General features: G+C 43.0%; 1 protein-coding gene across 1 annotated transcript in view; it reads right to left on the bottom strand.

Moving 5' to 3' along the window:
• Nucleotides 1-18,274, bottom strand: part of SCFD2 (sec1 family domain containing 2) — a 189,907-nt gene that overhangs the window by 94,948 nt on the left and 76,685 nt on the right. Inside the window, exon 5 of the mRNA XM_027457082.3 lies at nt 10,387-10,636. Coding sequence (XP_027312883.1) covers nt 10,387-10,636 — 250 coding nt within the window. The remainder of the gene's footprint in view (nt 1-10,386; nt 10,637-18,274) is intronic.

The raw sequence follows: 18,274 nt of genomic DNA, 5'->3' as shown, positions 1-18,274 counted from the left end.
CAGCAAAATGTAACTCGACCTGAACTTTAACCAGCAGAGGTGACATTTATTCTACTATAAAATTTAAAACTAAACAAGAACAAATAAGGAGAAAGGAAATATGAGAGCACATTCTCCATGTTGATTTGAAATACAAGACCACGACAGATCTACCTCTTAGCTTTATGGCAAGGGCTTGGCTACATAAGAACAGATTTGTGAGAAAGCATTCACTTAAACAAGGCTGTGCCTTCGAACTTCTGTATTGTGTGACAACATTTAGATGTTAGTGAAAACAAAACAGTCTTAGCACTAACAACATCTCTAAGGGAGATTTTGAAATGGGAAAGTTGTATTAGCAAGGTTAAGAGATCAATGAAAGTATTTGGTCCTGCCTGTCCCCTTAAATCTGCATAGCCCACAGTATCTGTTGAGATCTGTTCCTTAAGCTTGATCTCAGGACTGTTGTAAGCAGGAGGAGCACTGTATGCTTTCACACTGATTTATACAGAGGCGGTACGTCACCCTTAATTACAGTACATGTGAAAGCAACTTATCCTGACTCTACTGATCAAATGAAGAGAAGACCTCCAGAGAGAAAAGCTTGAGGGAAAAATAGGGTATGTTGACTAGTGAGCTATATGGGCAAATGATGCACGTCTAAATTCATAAATTGCTGAACTATTAGCTCCATTCTAGAATATTTATATTCCTGGGTCTGCTGCTCGGATATTAAGAAAACCAACACAGCAATGGTTTTGCAAAATAAAGGATGGGTTGTATCAAGTATTCAAGAGATTTCTTTGGCTTCACACTGTGATAACACACAGCCTTATGACTCCATTTTACATGCGGGCTCGACTGCTTCTTGAAATGCCATGTTTCAACGTACTGCATTATCATTAAAATACATGTAGGCTGCTCACCTGGGGGTTGATTGCCCAAAATTCGAAGGACAGAATTCACCTTGATAAAATATCACGGAAAGCATGAGAGAGTTATTACCACGAGCGAGCTGGCAAAAACAACTGCAAATGTCTAAAGCTGAAAGTTATTGCTCCTTGTCCCAGCTGAGGCAATGCTGTCCGTCCTCGTGCTCTGCCAGAGGATGCAGCTTCAAGGAATCAAGAGAACAGGGCGGAATTGCTCGGAACGGACGAGTCTGTCCTTCTTTCTTTCTTCCTCTCTCTCTCTCTTTCCTTCCTTCCTTCTTTCTGTCTTTCCATTTTTCATTTAATTTGACAGCTATTTAATACTTCACCATGTCTGGTTTGCCAGGCTGGGTGTGCTCTGCAAAACAGCATGACTTTACTCATAATTTTACAATATGCCAAAACATTTTTTTTTTCAAGGAGGTGGCTTGCAAGGAAAGAAGGAAAAAAAAAAGGAATTTCGCTTTGCCACATACACAAACAAGCACCTTTTGAAAAGTTCCCTAATTCTAAAGCAGCTTCTGTTTTCACTTTAAGCTTAAAGTGAAGAGATATTCAATGTTAGGAGCATCTTTTAAATGCTATTGGATTTGCATGCTGAAAAATATTATAAATCATTAATGAAAATTGCACCATATCAGTTTCCTGTTTCAGTTGGCTGTCTTGCTAAGTTGGCAACAAGTCAGGGGCCTGCAGAGCTGCAGGCATATGTCTCATGTTAAAAAAGAAAAAAAAGACTTCATGTTATAAACACTTCCATGAAAATTACTATCCTGTTTGGAGCCAACTGAGACCAGGTGCTGAAGACAAAATAAATAGGCAACATATGAAAGCTTTAAAAAAAAAAAAAGGAAAAAAGCTGGGCCACTGAGCTTCCATCGGGATTGTCTTCTAGCCTGCATTTTAACGTGCGCTGTGAAATCCAAACAAAATATCCCAGCAGCCTGATTCTCTCACCTTTAGTACTACGGCTTTTTAACACACGCCTGATTCTATTTTTTTTAAAGCCACGCAAAATATACACATATGTAAGTTTAGATATAAATTAGTCTGGAATGCTAACGCAAGCAATTTGTCTCCCGACCAGTTCATTGGGAACTTCTCGTGCCGCGGGGAGTGCTGCAGCACTGAAGGGAGCTGTGGGATCTGCTCCCTGTCTCCTGGGGCAGCGAGGGCTCCTGAGCACCGATGCACACGGGATTCAGGGAACTGCCAGCCCTCTGCCGGGAAACTGGGCTCTGTCATCTTGGAGGTCTCTTCCAACCTAGATGATTCTGTGGGTGTGAAATAACCCAGGAATCCAGCCGGGCAGCACTGCAAAGCCTGAAGTCTGCAACAGCTGATACGGCTTGCTTGTCTCCCATGTGAGGTCTGTGGGTTTTGAACAGAAATGGAGAGAAGCCCTGAAAAAGCTCACAGCAGAAAGTCACAGAGGTCTTAGAGAGCTCAAGGGTCCTTGGCAGAGAATCTCTTTGACTGTTGAGTGAATCAGATATCACTCTGTGTATCCTGAGATACTCATTTTTTCCACAATTGCTCTGTTATCACGAAGCAAAGGACTGAAACGTTCAAGCAGTGGAAACATCTCAGGGTTAAACTGTAGAAGCTCTCTCACGCAGCCTCTCCACACAGCTTTTCTCCTGTTTTTCTGGTGCTCCTGGCAGGACGAATGTTAGTCAGCCTGCCACAAAGTCCAATTCACCATCCTCTGGGACTTGAGCATCACAAATACTTTCCACTGGATCATGGCGAAAAGACATCAAGAAAATAACAGAGATACCAGGAGGTCATCCTCATGCTTAGCTTTACACACACACACTGCCAACCAGAGGGAGGGGTATTTTAGGTATCTATAAAAGCAGCTGGGGCAGCAGGAAAAAAGGTATCCTGAGCAACAAACTCACATTTTGGAACTGGCTGCATCTCCACACTAGCCTGGGAGGGCTGCACGGGGCAAAGCCATCTCTTCCCACTGCCAGGGACAGGCAGCATGGCAGAAAGAAAGAACCTGAACCACACAGCCATGGCCAAACCTGCTGGGAAGGGTCTTCTTCACGACCCTTTAGCATCAGCGACATGCAGGAGCTAATGGGTATTTCAGAGAGCAGCTTGTCTGGACATTCAAAATGTTTAGCTACTCGATGTGTCGAGGTATTCCCCCACCCTCTTTAACCCACTCTATGAACTTTTAACATAAACAGTTTAGTTTATAACGTTAGCTCTGGTGGAGAACTGATCCCTATCTGCTAACCCTATGTGCAGCCAGACTCCCCCACACGCCTGGAAGCAAGGAGCACTCCCCTTACACCAGCCCCGTGCCCTGGGCTGGCAGGACTGCCCTGGCAGGAGCCAACACTGCGAGCACACTGCTCCTATTTCCTACACAGATGATGCAAACGTGGAGCTCTTGGAGCGTGAATAGGCAAAATTGGAGCTCGAGAAGGCCTGGAAGACAGCACAGCATAAGACTTTCCTAAAATTTCAAAATAAAGAACAGAAGAACTTTGACTTTCTTGCATTCCATTTCTCTGAAAACTCAGAAGGGAAGGTTTTTAATTTAGACGTTTCTATTTTTTCCCCAAGTCATAACAAGAAACAATTTGGTTGCAGCTTTGTTTTAGATAAATACATCCAGTTATATTTCTTAGTATCAATAGCTATCCTACATTGAAATACTGGAATAATTCTCCTCTGATTTATCTGCAGGTTGCCATTAAGTTATGACTTTTTTTTTTTTTATCAATTCTGTTGCTAAACTCATGGATTACATGGAAATAAACTACAGCACAAGGCAGTGATAGGGCCAGCTTTTCTCTGGACTTGTGGCAACTTTATTCATGGTACAGAAATACTCCTGATAAAAGCAGCTATTCTGAAATCGTGCAGAATTTGAAATCTTGCAGATGTCACCCTTGGATTTGATGGTTTCAGACAATGGTAGTTTCATATTTCCCCAAACTGCATGAAATAGGTCCAGAGCTACCTACCCATTAGAGAACTGGGTTTGGGAAGCTACTGCTTCAAAACAACGGTGAAGCCAAGAACACAGCCAAACAGCAGTGAGGATTTCTGTTCTCTGAGGGAACTGCTTTTCCCTGTCGAGAAAAATACTCCTGACCTAGGAGTAAGTTAAGGATGCCACCAGGTAGCCTGTGAATGGAAGCAGCATACTCCAGCCGAGATACCATGCATCTAATGCAATAAGGCAACATCCACATTTTAGCACGCGGAATTTAGAAAAGACATGGAAAAAAGTCCAGAAGTCCATTTTGGGGCTAAATATAATATAAATAATAATTTCTTACAGGCTGCTACCTGGTACTTCCCGGCACAGAGCCACAGCTCAGCTCGAGGGAGCTCTGCCCGCCGCCCCGCAGAGCTCTCCACAGCTGCTCCACAGGGCTCCCGTGGAGGCGTGCAGATGGAGGAGATGGAGCAGAGCTGCTGAAAACATACAGTTTCAGTCTATTAGCATTGCTTTTGGACGGGTTGTGAGCGGCACACGGCTCTACGTGGATATTTACAAAGCTACACAAGCAGCTCAGATAAAAAAATAAAGGGGATATTTTACTTTTTTTTTTTAACAACTGCCAGAAAGACCCCCCCAAAATGCCCCCGAATCCAGCATTCTGTTGAAAAGCATCATTATCCATTCTGTTTTGGTCTATTCTGTTTCCCCTCCAATTTGTAACATTCTGCTGGAAACTGTGATGAAGAACATATGTCTGTGGTAAATTACACCCATGAGAAATCTTGGAACTGTTACATTCAGTTTTATTACCCAAGGCATTAAGATAGTCTACCACAACACGTATTATTTAACAGTTCCATCAAACACAACACCACCAATAGATTTTTATATTATTAAGCACGCAAAAATACTGTCATATTCCTAAATCTCACTGGGTGACTCACACGTTGCATTTTCATGCTAATTAACAGTCAGGAGATTTTTTTTTAGTGCTTCAATGAACTAAGGTGTAAATGCAAATGTTGATGTACTATATATATTTTGGAAAACATATGTTCAGGCAACGATGAGGTTGAAAAGCCTAACACTCAAAAGCCAGGAAATTGCAAGTGCTTATGCATCTTTCACAATATAAACTTACGCAAGTGCTGCATCGTGGTGTATTCTCCAGAGTGCTGTAATAGCCTCGGCTACCTCGGGGAAATCTAGTGTGTCCAGCCACATGGACAGGCTAACAGCTCTGAGAATCCTTTCCTTTTCCACTGCTGCAAATACTAATCCAGTTACAGTAACACTGAAAAACAGACACAGTACAAACGGCCCTATATGCACTGATGAGACACGTTTGGGGGAGTTTGCACCAGTTCTGTGAGGCAGGCTCATCACTAGAAATTTCCTACAGGCACAGGCGCAGGCAAGATAGGTAAGTTTATACTTCACAAGTATGACATGAATAAAAGACATCTCAAATAAACCCAACTATTATTTTGACTGATGACCTCAAAACCTTAATAATGGACAGAAATGGCTTTATAGGGGTTTTGTGTTTTATTTTTAAGTGGCTCTGTGTGAGCAACAAAAGAAACTATAAATGTGTATGTGTTGAAATTGCACACCTGATGTGCTTTGCAGAGAAAAGGAAAGCCAAGGGCTAATGCAGAAGTGAGGAGCCACAGCTGTGATATGGCTTTTAATCTCAGCTTAAATTGACCACGGATCCAAAAGCAGTCTTAGTGCAGCGTTGGGTCCAAACTAAAGCCAAGACATCAGGCACAAAGTGTATGAGGAAGCAGCGCACAAAGTCCTCTCTGTTCAAAGAAATGTAATCACTAGTATCAGAAAACATATACAGTGCTTTTATTCTTTATGCTTCAAAATGAGTCACAAAAAGCTGAGAGTGCCCGTCCACTGCACAGACTGCAAGCTGAGACCCAGCAAAAGGTACTTGCAGAATATCACACGGAGAGGCATGGAGAGCACTTGCACAGTCCTTATTCATCATGTGTAAGAATAGCTGAAGCTATATTTTTTTTCTGGTTCTCCGTGGTGTTCAGTCCATACAGTGGAAGCAGCAATTGCTCATAGAAAATACACTATGCAATCATGAAATTGAAGACTGCACTACAGTACACACAGGAGTCAAATAATGGTTGTATGGGAAACGGAGTTACTGGCATTTCTCAACTCTGAAGTGCTTGGCTTTGCAGCCTAAATAGTATTACTTTTGAATGCCTTTTTAAAGGCAAAAACGAATTTTGCTATCTGTCACCACAACAAAAACTGTCTGATCGTACATCATTAGCAGTGCTTGAAACTTTAACCTGCAGCTCCGCTTTCCTTTGAGCCACTCGGTACGAGCAGATGTACTGCAGAACGGAGACCTCAGGAACTGCAGGCCCACTTGGGAACACGAAGGCGACGAGTGAGCCAAGGCACATATCTTGCAGCTACCCAGTATACTGGCTTAGCTTTCTGTCCTGACACATCCAATTGAACATTAATCCTCTAATTTATCTTGATGGAACTCTCACAATAGAGACCGTGAACATTTTGCCCTGTTCTTATCATGAATGAGAGATTCCAAGAATTACTGAAATAGATTTTGGCCCAATTCACTTCTGTGGCCATTTACGAGCAACAAAGCTTTGCTCTTGTTTCCAACGAGAGAACACTGTATGTCCTGCACAAGACCAATGCAGATCCGTGTCTGCTGCTGCCTTCAGGATAGTAGGCCAGCTTCTAGCTGCTAACAGAACAGTTCACAGCAGGTTCTGCTGGAAGCAGATGATCTCTTGGCATTATATCCTCTGAGCTACTGTACCAAAAGGGGAGACTGGTTCTGTCATCTATTCCCCATCTTTCAGCCCTGCTACAGATTAAGGACTCCTGTTATGCTGTGAAAGAAAGCTTGCAGGTGCTCGGTACACAGACCCAGTTTGGATTTCATAGAATCCCAGAATCCCAGGATGGTTTGGGTTGGAAGGGACCTTAAAGCCCACTCAGTTCCAGCCCCCTGCCATGGGCAGGGACACCTCCCACCAGCCCAGGCTGCCCAAAGCCCCATCCAGCCTGGCCTTGAGCACTGCCAGGGATGGGGCACCCACAGCTCCTCTGGGCAGCCTGTGCCAGGGCCTCACCACCCTCATAGTAAAGTATTTCCTCCTTAGAGCTCATCTCTACCTACCCTCTTTCAGTTTTAAGCTCCTACCTCTTGTCTTATCAAAGACAAAGAGCCCCTCAGCAGCTTTCGTGTAGGCTCCCTTTAGGCTCTGGAAGGCCGCTGTAATGTCTCCCTGAAGCTTTCTCTTCTCCAGGCTGAACAACCCAACTCTCTCAGCCTTTCTTCATCGAAGAGGTGCTCAAGCCATCTGATCACCTTTGTGGCCCTCCTCTGAACTCATTTTTAATATGCCTATGTCCTTCTTATATTGGTCTCACAGGTGCAGAGCAGAGGGGGAGAATCCCCTCCCTTGGCCTGCTGGCCATGCTTCTTTTGATGCAGCCCAGGATATGGTTGGGCTTTCTGGGCTGCAAGCACACACTGCTGGCTCATGTCAAGCTTCTCATCAACCAGCACCCCCAGGTCCTTCTCCTCAGGGCTGCTCCCAACCCAGTTTGCTTTACCTCTGCAGCTGCAAGCAAGGTGCCTAGGATTCAGAGGGGAGCAGGATGGGGAACAGAGGCCTGGCAACACACAGGTTAAGTGAAAAAAGGTCTAAGGCTGCTCGTGTTTTCTCGGTCAGTCTTCTCAATTCATCTGTTCAGCAAACATAGCAATTTACAAATTCAGCAAATTCCACTCCTACTGAGAAAACAAGCTGTTGGACGAATAAAGGCTTGGAAACTACCAAAGGGGTATTCCTAGAAATTCCATTTTGTAACTCCCTCCCCAAGACAATCCTTATTTTCGGTCATGACAACAAGTTTTAATATGCTTTTTTGCTCTTTTATGTATATGTCAGAAGAACTGTCATTCTAAATCAGATGTAAAAACAAAGAATGCTGATAAACGGCAGAGGCATGACAGCAAGGAGCAATACTGTCATCTACATGTGCAAAAAGCACAGATGTGGTTTTGCTAAACACAGATACAGAAATTGAAGGTTGCAAGGATCCTGGCTCTGTGTTATGCAGTTAACCTTGTGTAACAATGACATGCTTGGCTTTAACCATCCATCAAGATTTTAAAGTGGCTGTGGCTGGGATGGAGTTAAATGCCTTCACAGCAGCAGTGAAGACACGGTACCGTGTTTTGTATTTGTGGTTAAAACAGTATTGATAACACATGAATGTTTTGGCTATTGTCATAACATGCTCACATAGTGTCAAGGCTTTCTCTCTTTTCCCCAGTCTGCCTCCTCAACAGTAGGCCAGGGCGGGCAAAAAGTTGGATTGCACACAGCTGCCACAACCTGAGCTGGCCAACATATACTCTGTGCCATATAATGTCATGATCAGCAATGAAAATTGGGGTAGAAGAAGACAACAATAGGGTTTTAGCTCCTGAAGTGGCCACAGGTTGAAACTGGCTGGGCATCAGTCTGCTTGTGGGAGGTGGTGAGTGACTGCCTTTTTTTGACTTATTCTTTTTCTTCACCTATTGAACTGTCTTTATCTTGACCTGCAAGTTTTTTCATTTCTGTTCCGGCTGTCTTCTCATGTCATCCTGCTTGGGGGTAAGGGGAGGAAGAATAAGCGGCTGGGTGGGTGCTTGGCTGCTGACTGAAGTCAAATCATCACAAATAATTAAAAAAAAATTAAAGAACCCTTCTATTCTCCAACCTTAAAACTTTCCAAAGCAGCTCATACCAATCACAAGTTTGATAAACTTGAAGGTTCATAATCCCATATCCCACATTGCAGAAAAAATACTTATAAGAAGCATAAGAAGGTGAATATTGTACTTCAGTCCTTATGCTTCTAACAGTCCGTCAACTGTGTAAAAACAGAAGATTAATTTTATTTCATAAACTAAAGAAACTTTGCACTGAAACATTCATTCACCTGTTCATCTACACAGATGGTGAGTAAGAAAACCCAGATAATCATTTTTCTACTCAGGAAACATGCATATTGGAAATCAAACACAGAAGTAGGTTCATCAAGTATGGAATTATTGACAGGTTATGTAACATGACACAAGCACAGTGTGTATCTTGATCTCCATCTGTGCTTGCAAATACATAAACTGAGACCACCACAGAGAACAATATGAGAAGCCTCGACATACATAGAAATGTGGCTTCTCTTTGGTATTGGACAGAAGTTTTAGAGATTTCAGATCTTCCCCCACTTAGGCGCAACAAACAAAAAAAATGTGATTCAAAACACTGAGGATCACAGGAAAAAAAGCATAATATGAACATGGAGATTTAGAAATGAGGGGCTAGACTGCACCTTATCCTGTAGAAGACACCACTGAAGTTGCAATTGAAACACCAAGTTGGGCAGTACATATTGAAAATGAGGAGAGTAAAAGTCAAAAAAAATATGAAAAACTGCCAGGCACAAATAGCTACAGACTGCACGCACCATGGCAAGATGATTAAAATAACAGCACAATGCAAATATGGCTGAAATGCCCATTCTATGGTAGGAACCTTCTAACAAAATATTTTACACTCAAAGCAACAGCAGACCAGTCAGAGAACACCTGTACTGTGAAGCAGAAGCATCCACAGAGAATAATACCAGAATAACCAACAGCACTTTTATCCTACTGCCCTTGAGATTCTCCACTTAGGAAAATTCTTGGCAAAGGCTTTCAATGCTAAGCTCCTTACAACATTTTGATTTATATTTGTATGCTCCCTATCTCAAAGGTGACCTGGTCAATGACCTGTTCACTGTTAGTAAACATTAAGAAAACCCACAGCAGGAAGAGAGATCTCTTCCGCCATTCAGATACGCCACCCTCGAGCCATAGCTCATTCATTTTAAGGAACTTTTTTAACAATATTTTTTTCTCACATGTGACATTGGAAGCAAGAGGTCAAGGCTTTCCTACTCTCTGAGTGCTCACCTAAAAAAAGGCTTAGTGTGCTATTTTTAAAGGCCAACATTCATGTCATTTCAGCAAAAAGCTCAATGTTGGTTTTAGACACATTTCTTCTTTTATGCCAGACAGCCCAGACCCTAGTATTCACAAAACAACTGTGGTTCACTGAACACATTTCCAGAATTAATTTTGACTTTCCAAGGTCAACTTTACACTGATCAATGAAAGAAACCGTGGAAAAGATTACCTTAAGAAAACACACCAACTTAGCCAATCTCTAACAAAAAAGACAAACTGTAGAGCTTTCATCGGACTCAGCACTATTCAAGTACAGTCTGTCAGCATTTGGCATATGTGAACATGGGAGATGGAACAAATTTACAGGAAATCCTCATGCTTACTCACATACCCTCTGCACCACAGCCGAGTCAAGTTGCTTTTATATGCTCCTCCTAGTTCCCATGTTCATCACCATTCAGGCTCTCACCACACAAGCAGAATCCTACCTGTTATTTTCTGCAGCAAAGGAGATGGCTCTGCTTCATCACAAATAGCCTTGGCTAGAGCCTTCTTCACTTCTTCTTCGGCTTTGTCCAGCTCTTTTCCACCTTTGATTTCTCCAACGACAGAATACATGTATACCAGCAAGACAAGGAAGTCCTCACAGGTATAGTCATCTGGCATCCTCTCATTGTAAGGCTTGATCATCGTCAGTAACTGGTTCAGCACGTTGGGCATTTCTGACTCTCCGATACTCTGCAAAAGAGAAGGTGTCGGGCTCATCAGTTAGCACCTACTGCTCACCACATGCTGCAGTACAAAACTTGACATAGCATGTTCTGGAGACCAAAGGAACAGGTTCAAAAAGGGACAGACAAATTCTCAGATGGCAGGTCTGTAACTGGACATTGAAAGGACTGGTGAGGGATGCATCCTGCAACATTCCTAGTGTAAGAGACTTAGATGTTGGGAAAGTGCAAGGGGAATGGACAGCAAAAAAAGTCTAGATTTGTGTGTACTCCCTAAATAGCATCAGCTATCACCACTGTCAAGAGTATATGGCCTAGAAGGACCAGTAGCACCCAGAGGAAGAGACACAGAAGCACCCAACGTGAGGCATCCAGACCACGCTTGATCCTGCTGCTAAAGGCAGGGGATGACAGAAGTGGGCCTTAGTGCTTGGTCTGCAGCATAGACTCAAACTACCCCATATTTCAAGGATTGCAAGGATTGTACACAAAAAAAAATGTTATTTAAACCACAAGAGGGAATGTTGCTTAGATACAGAGCCAACATCAACAGCTAGCCAGGATTAGGCCCACCTGTGCAGTAGTAATCTGTGTCCTTACATGTACTTTTGGAAAGTCTCTAGCCACACATTCCCAAATTTTTCCCCTGCTGAACTCCTGCCCATGCAGCATACAGCATAGGCAGTGCTCATTTAATGAAACACTGATCAATATTTGCATTCTCATTTGTCACCTTATATTCCCTGGTCTTATTTGCTGCTCAGATGAATAAATTCATTAGTTTCCTGCAAGTTTTTTCCTAGGCACTCCCGACAGCAGCATCTTAGCACTTAAAAAGCTGTTAATGATTAGATCTTCTCCATGTACCAGCAGGATGAGAGAACTGGAGCATCACTCTTTTCAGTATGGATAAAAATGGCAAAGCCCAAGGTCAAACATGTCTTCTACATTTTGGGCCTCTTCCTTGCCCTTTGTACTTGAGCAGAGTTCAAAGCCCAGCTCCCACGAACTTCAGTTGCTAGTGGGAGCTCTCGGCACATCTGCAAACCTGACCCTGTGCTTTCAGGTCAGAGACCCAGAAAATTAGAAACAGAGGGAACCACCCGTGAAGTGCGTGGTTTAAGTGACTGGCATGGCTTCTTAGAGAATCTCTACGACAGGAGCAAGGACAGGCTGTCTTTCTCCAGGGCAGCGATCACCTGCCTTGCATGTGCTCTTCACCTCTGCCCCCTTTGCAGCACATTTGCCAGCTTCTGCTGCTGTCGCAGGGGTCCCTCCCACCGAAAAAGCCTCTGTTGTAGGTAGGTCAGATTCATTCCCACAGCACATCCAGGCTGTCAGGTGAAAAAGGCAAAGGTTATGTGGAAGTGGGGAACAGGGGGCTGAAAGATCATCGTAATGTGCTTGTGAGATGAAGGCTGGCAGAGAAAAGGAGGGGAAATCTGCAAGTATGTTGACATTTCCTAGGCCCTCAGGGGGCAGCGGTGACCTGGCAGACCCCAGAGGTCTCCTGCAACGCCACCCTCCGCACCCTGCCCCTCACCCTGCAATCAGGAAGCAGATCCCTATGAAAATGTGGGGATTGATTCAAGCATGAAGGGAAATATCGAATGTCCTATTAGCCAAAGGGTCTCGATAGCAAGCAGCTATTTCTGGTTGCTACTGCGCTGACTTCAAACAGCCCAGTCACGGTAAACAGGCACCACAGCAAATACCATGTACTTTAAATAGATTCACTGAAAGCAAGAAAACCGACACAAACAAACCACCAAACGAAACCAAACAGAGAGAAATACAGGTTCACACAACAACAAAATCATGCAATTGCCTTTAACTGCATACATAACTTCAGCTCTAAGCTGGTCAGGGACTTCAGAGCCTAACCCTGCGCACACAAAGGGGAAGTTTTGTCCCCTGCCATACTCCATGCAATTCTTCAGGGGCTCCTGGCCTCGGCTCTATTTTGTTTTCTCTGTTCTTTGACAAACCCAGAACACTAAAAGGCATCTCATAAACTCATTTTTTTACTTATATTGGTTCTTTACAGATTCAGTCCTAGAGAAAGCAGGAATTAGGCTCTTAAAACCCCTTTTTTGTGCTGCTGGTGCTATAGGAAACACCACTCCAGCTAGCTTTGGGACCCACCCTATTCCTGTCATGGATACAAGTTTTGCCATGGACCAACCTTTCTAGGGACTTTAATGTGGTCAGATGTCACGATGCCATTTGAACACATACCTTAGAGAAGAATTTTCTAACAACCCGCATGCTAAACCTAACGCTAAGTGCCACTTTGGACGTGAAGCAGTATATTACAAAGCTCCAGCAGTCAAAACATTTGGGAACAAAAAAGGAACATTTAGAAATTCAGGAGGCTTGGCACCATGTGTGTGTTCGGGAAGGGAGAGTTAAGTCACACGTAGAGCAAGTGCCAGCTCTGCTCTGCCCAGCAAGCCAGTCTGCTGCGTTTGGTGCTGGGCTGGCACAGGCCGGAAGCCAGGCCACCCTCATGGCAAGGCTGCTGGTTCCTCCATTTCAGCATAACCCTGCCTCAGCTTAGTCAAACCTGATCTCTCCATTAAAAATGATGCATTTGGACACACAAGTTCTCAGCTGTCTGCTCCTGTGATTGATTTCAGATCATGCAGAAGCCAAAATGTGAGAAGACAAAACAAGCAAGCAACTACTTGGAGGAAACCACTTGCAGTAAACAAAGGCCCAACCTGCCAACCAGTCCTAAAATGCCAAGAACTGAAAATTAACCTACAGCTGGAGCTATTCTGGAATAGATAGCAAGCTTCAATCTATATCAATCCACATTTCAAGTAACGGCAAGCCCTGTGTCATTGTCTTGGAGGGAGGGGGGAGGGTGAGCGAACGGCTGCATGGTGTTTAGCTGCCGGCCAGGTTAAACCACGACAGTCATGTATCACTGACCACCACCTACAGGCACATCATCTGTTCCCTCTCTCCTCCCTCAACACACAAACCCCCTACTTCACCCCATCTCTGGATATCTCTTAGCAAACTCCTGCAACACCAAAGACAAGTTCTTGAAAAGGACATTCTCTGTTTTTCCTGCCCAAATTACCCAAATGCACGGAGCAGTGAGCAGGCCCATGGTCATACATGCCAGCCCACTTCCAGCTCCTGCTCAAGGAGCTGGTAGCTCCGGCAAGCACACGTGTTCAGCATCTCAGGCAAACTTTCAAACATACACGATAAAAAAAGATTTGGGTCTAAACTTTCGGGATGATTTACTGAGGGGAAGGCTACAACTCAACAACTTAAAGTAACAATTGCCACCTCTTATCTTCAAAGGAAAAATGAAAGAAAAAGAAATTAAAGAGCTATAATAAGCCGTTAACTTCAGAGCGCACAGAGGGTCTTTCTGGGGTATGAACTTCTCCGGAATGTTTTTTCCTTATCTCTTGGGAAATGGTGCTACAGAGGACTTCAAATACAATTGCCAAGTTTAATAGGCTATTTTGTACAAACAGGCTACTTGGACTGGGGCACGCATGAAAAAAAAAAGGGACTCGCAACCTCACTGTGCTCCACAGGGAGCTGGGAAATCTGCCTCCACCAAAACCCCCTGGCAGATCGTCATTCTCCGGCCACCTCTGATGATGGAGGTGCTCCCTGCACCGTGGAACCATCAATCAATTACCCTGATTGAACAACCCTAAAGCACAAGGTTTAAAAATGTAACTACCCATGACCCAAATTTCCTGCTGGTTATGTTGGCCTCAGGTTAGCCCCATTTGTCTATCATCAAGGGAGCCAATAAAAATAAGAGAAACAGGTCAATTTGGAGCTTTCCAAAGGCTGTATAAAAACATTAACACCGCCTAATTCAGTCAGCTAAGGCCCAAACTCTAACGCCTTCTGTTCAGTTGCATTGTTTGGACGTTTTAATGCTATAATCATGTACTCTTCAGAATCCAGGGAGAGTCAGAGATAGATTTCTGTTGTTTTCCATGTCTGTCCTCCACCCTCTTTAGTTATTTATTTTCATAACTTAAGCCGTGTAATAATTTGCTATCCCTAAGGGTAAATGAACTGACGTCAGTTTGCTGATTTTTGCAAAAGGCCTGAGTTTTGGCAGATGGGACAATAGCAAACAAAGCACAAAAATCAGTTTTCAGTGTTTAAACAGTGAATGTGGTATTGCTCTTCAAAATTGACATTTAAAATGTGATTTAAAGGATTGACAGGAATTAAGAGGAAGCGCAATAAACTCGGTTTTGCATTTCTGTGAAGGCATTACTTTGAGTATGAATCTAAAGAAGTATGTATCACTGGACATCTTTTACACAACAGAAAACAGAGGAGGAAGAAGAGAAGAGGAGGGTCAGAGTTTACTTGAATTAACACGTGTCCCTGACAAAACTGAGAAGAGAACTGAGGCACCATAATCCCTTCCCAGCCAGCCCACTGTCCTCAACACATCATTAAAAAAATTAAAGCAAAGATCAACTTCAAGCAAGTAGAATTTATTTTCTTTTAAAATCCAGGAGGTTGGAGGAGATAAATCTTCAGAGACTACTTCATTATGTAAATATTCTAGTGGCTTTCAGTTTAGGAAGCAAAACATTTTCAGCTCCTTTAGAGGTCACACGAGTTAACAGACTTTTTTGGAACATGAACCACAGGGCCTTACAACAGCAAAGAATCTATCTGAGAAAAAAATAAAAAACAACCCCCAAACCCAGCTGTATTTAAAACCAGCAGAAGGATCAGTGGAAACTCTTGGCTCATTTACTGCCCTGTGCTTCTGGAACGCCCTGTGCAGGAGCTGTCCCGGAGGCATCGTATTCCAGCTTTGCAACGTGTACAGCAGACATAAAACAACTTTTTTTTTTTCTTCTTCTTCAGGGAAGGCTTAGACCATCCTACCTCATGCCCCTGCAGATCCACTCAGATCTCATGTAGATGTCTGACCTATTCAGTAAAAGCTGCTTGTATTGATAAGTGAGGACAGGAAACAGGGCTCATGGGTTGTGTGATATGCAGCTTTCTAATGTTGGTGTACCCGATTTGTAATGTTTTACCTGGGTTTGACTTTCTGTGTGTTGGGATTTTGGCTTGCAGAGCATTAGCCCCATGCTATCTGCATGAAGGCAGAGCTGGGTGAATATTCTGGCTGTTAAAAGTGACAGCACCAAAGGACCACATGGGTATGCAAAAACAGCTTGGGTCCTTTGATGGGAAGAGTTCTCTGCAGCAGTAATCATCTTAGCAAACCCCAGAGACACTGCCAAGCTAAGGAGTTGCTGCCTTCAGTGCTCAGCTGCTGTAACTCAGAAGCTGCAGTTTGTTACTCGCCATTGTAGGAGGTCGGTCACCTCAGATTCGGGTTCAACTGCACTTAATTCCTGTATGGATGAGATGTCTGTGCTCCCTACTCCCATTAAAAAAAATCGTTTCAGTTATTTGTTTTTCATAAAATGGCCTGTGGGTGACTGGTAATTTGACACAATAAATCAGCACATATGATCTTCCCATGCAAATTATGTTTTTCCATGGGAAGCTCTAGAAATCATCATAATTCTTGACATAAGTAGGTTTTGATAAAAATGTACCCTCTGCTTTCTCTTTAAATATTTGTAGGGTATGACTGAAGAATAACCAACGCACAACATAACACAAAAAATGAAGATCTTTAAAGTCAATCTGTCCATGTCAAAAAACACAGCATAAAATAACAGGCTGCCTATTTAAGAAGAGGACACAATCATTTTGATAACTGAGCTATACAGTGGCTGTATACTTCTTTTCACAGGAAGTGAGTTGGGATGCCAGGAAAATTTTAGTCTCAAACTTATGTTTACAGCAAGGGAGGGCTGACCAAGTTTTGCCTTTCAGGGTGAAGGAGCAAACTTCAGCCCTAGAGGAAGGCCAATGAAGCATCCAGTGAACTCTCAGCAGCTTCAGAGCGGAGGTGTGGGATGCTGCCAGTAAAGGCCACTTCCAGTAAAAACATAAAAAATAAAACTAAGTCATTAAAGACTGGGAGAAAGATCACATTCCCTTTTGTTGGGGACCAAATCAGGTTTAAGACTTGCCCCAGTCAATACCAAGAGACTTGCATCTTCCTTGAATGCAGCTTCTGTCTATTCGCTCAATAGACGACAGAAAAATCCACCAAGAATGCAAACAAAGAGGAAAACAGTTGAGAAAAATAAGAACTAAACTAACAGTGAGAGACACAGGAAACAGTAAAAAAGCATAAAGGAGTTGTCTCTTCTGTCACTATTCTTAAGGACTTCTCTGTCTTTAAAGAAATGCTCCTACAGAGCCAATTCTACCTCCTGTCCCTTCCCTGCCCTTACCACCCACCCTATGCACTGCCCCAGGATCTACGTTCTCAAAACTGCAGAGACATTTTCCAGGCAGTCATATTAGACAGAGTCTTAAAATTCTAATGTAAACAAATAAAAGCAAATAAAAGAAAACCAGTAAGCTCTTCAAAAGCTATTTTTAACCTGGCCCACGCTGCCAAAGACACGGATTCACATTTATCCTACGCACACACTCTCCCAATTCTCTTTCATTCTTGTCTTCTGCCCGCCACAACAGCCTCTTCCCTTTGTGTCAGCTGAAGTGTTTCTGTGACAGTGCATGAAAACAGAACATTTTGCCCAGGCCAGTCCTCTGATCTGGTTTACTGCTTGGCCACAGACACACTTCCACCAGCCACGAAGGCCAAGCACTAGACTGCTTCCTCATGCAACAGCGCTGGCTTAAAGCCTACATGGAGCTTCGGTTTGCCAAGAGATATAAAAGAAAATTATATAAATTATCACCTGCTCTTTGGATGACTTCTTCAGTACCCTGCCATATGGCCAGATTCTTACTTGGTGTCTATCAGTTAGCACCAGAGGCATCAGCAGTTCTTGGCCAATTTATACCTGCTGAATAGCTGTAGATGATGTTAGCATTCGCTCCAAAACAAAGTGATGAGTCAAAGGCAAGACAAATTAACTTACAACATAAAGCTTTTACAAAGCTTTGCAAGCTCTTCTGGTCAGAGATTTTTTTAACATGTGTCTTGCGTAATTCCAAAAACATGCCACTGACATTTAACAGCTAGTATGTGATAACACCAAAAATATTTTAAACAAGCTGTTCAAGCCGTATGATTTGAAAAACAAAACAAAACAATAGAAAAGCCCAGAACAGTTCTTTCAGCCAACAACTCCCTAGACCACAATCATGACCTAAGCAAATGGTTTCCACCTATATACCATAGCCAAAGAAGCATATTCCACTATATTTCTTTAGCCAAGTCTCCTTAAGACATAAAAAGAAATTGTATTTTGAAAAATAAAATTAAATTTTCCTCTTATTACCTTTCCACCTTCCTCCTGTCTTTACTGGACACCACCAGTGTTTAGTAGAAATTTCCCATTTTCAAGAATCTTGCAACTTCTTCAGCCTTTTTTTTTTCTTGTGTTACAACAGGCAGACTCTGTTGCTGATTACTGTGTCAGAATTGTACCACTTAAACATGCGTTTTGAGGAAAATCAAATGCCATCACAGAGCTTCTAATAAACCCATTGATATCTCATCTTCCACAGTAGAGAAATCACCTCATCCCTGGGAGTTATGCTGTCTGGCGATGTATCATTACATCATAAA

The sequence above is a fragment of the Anas platyrhynchos genome, chromosome 4 (genome assembly GCF_047663525.1).
Source record: "Anas platyrhynchos isolate ZD024472 breed Pekin duck chromosome 4, IASCAAS_PekinDuck_T2T, whole genome shotgun sequence".
NCBI classification, from domain to species: Eukaryota; Metazoa; Chordata; class Aves; order Anseriformes; family Anatidae; genus Anas; species Anas platyrhynchos.
Note: the sequence above shows the minus strand (reverse complement) of the source record. Positions and strands in the feature narration are given on the sequence as shown.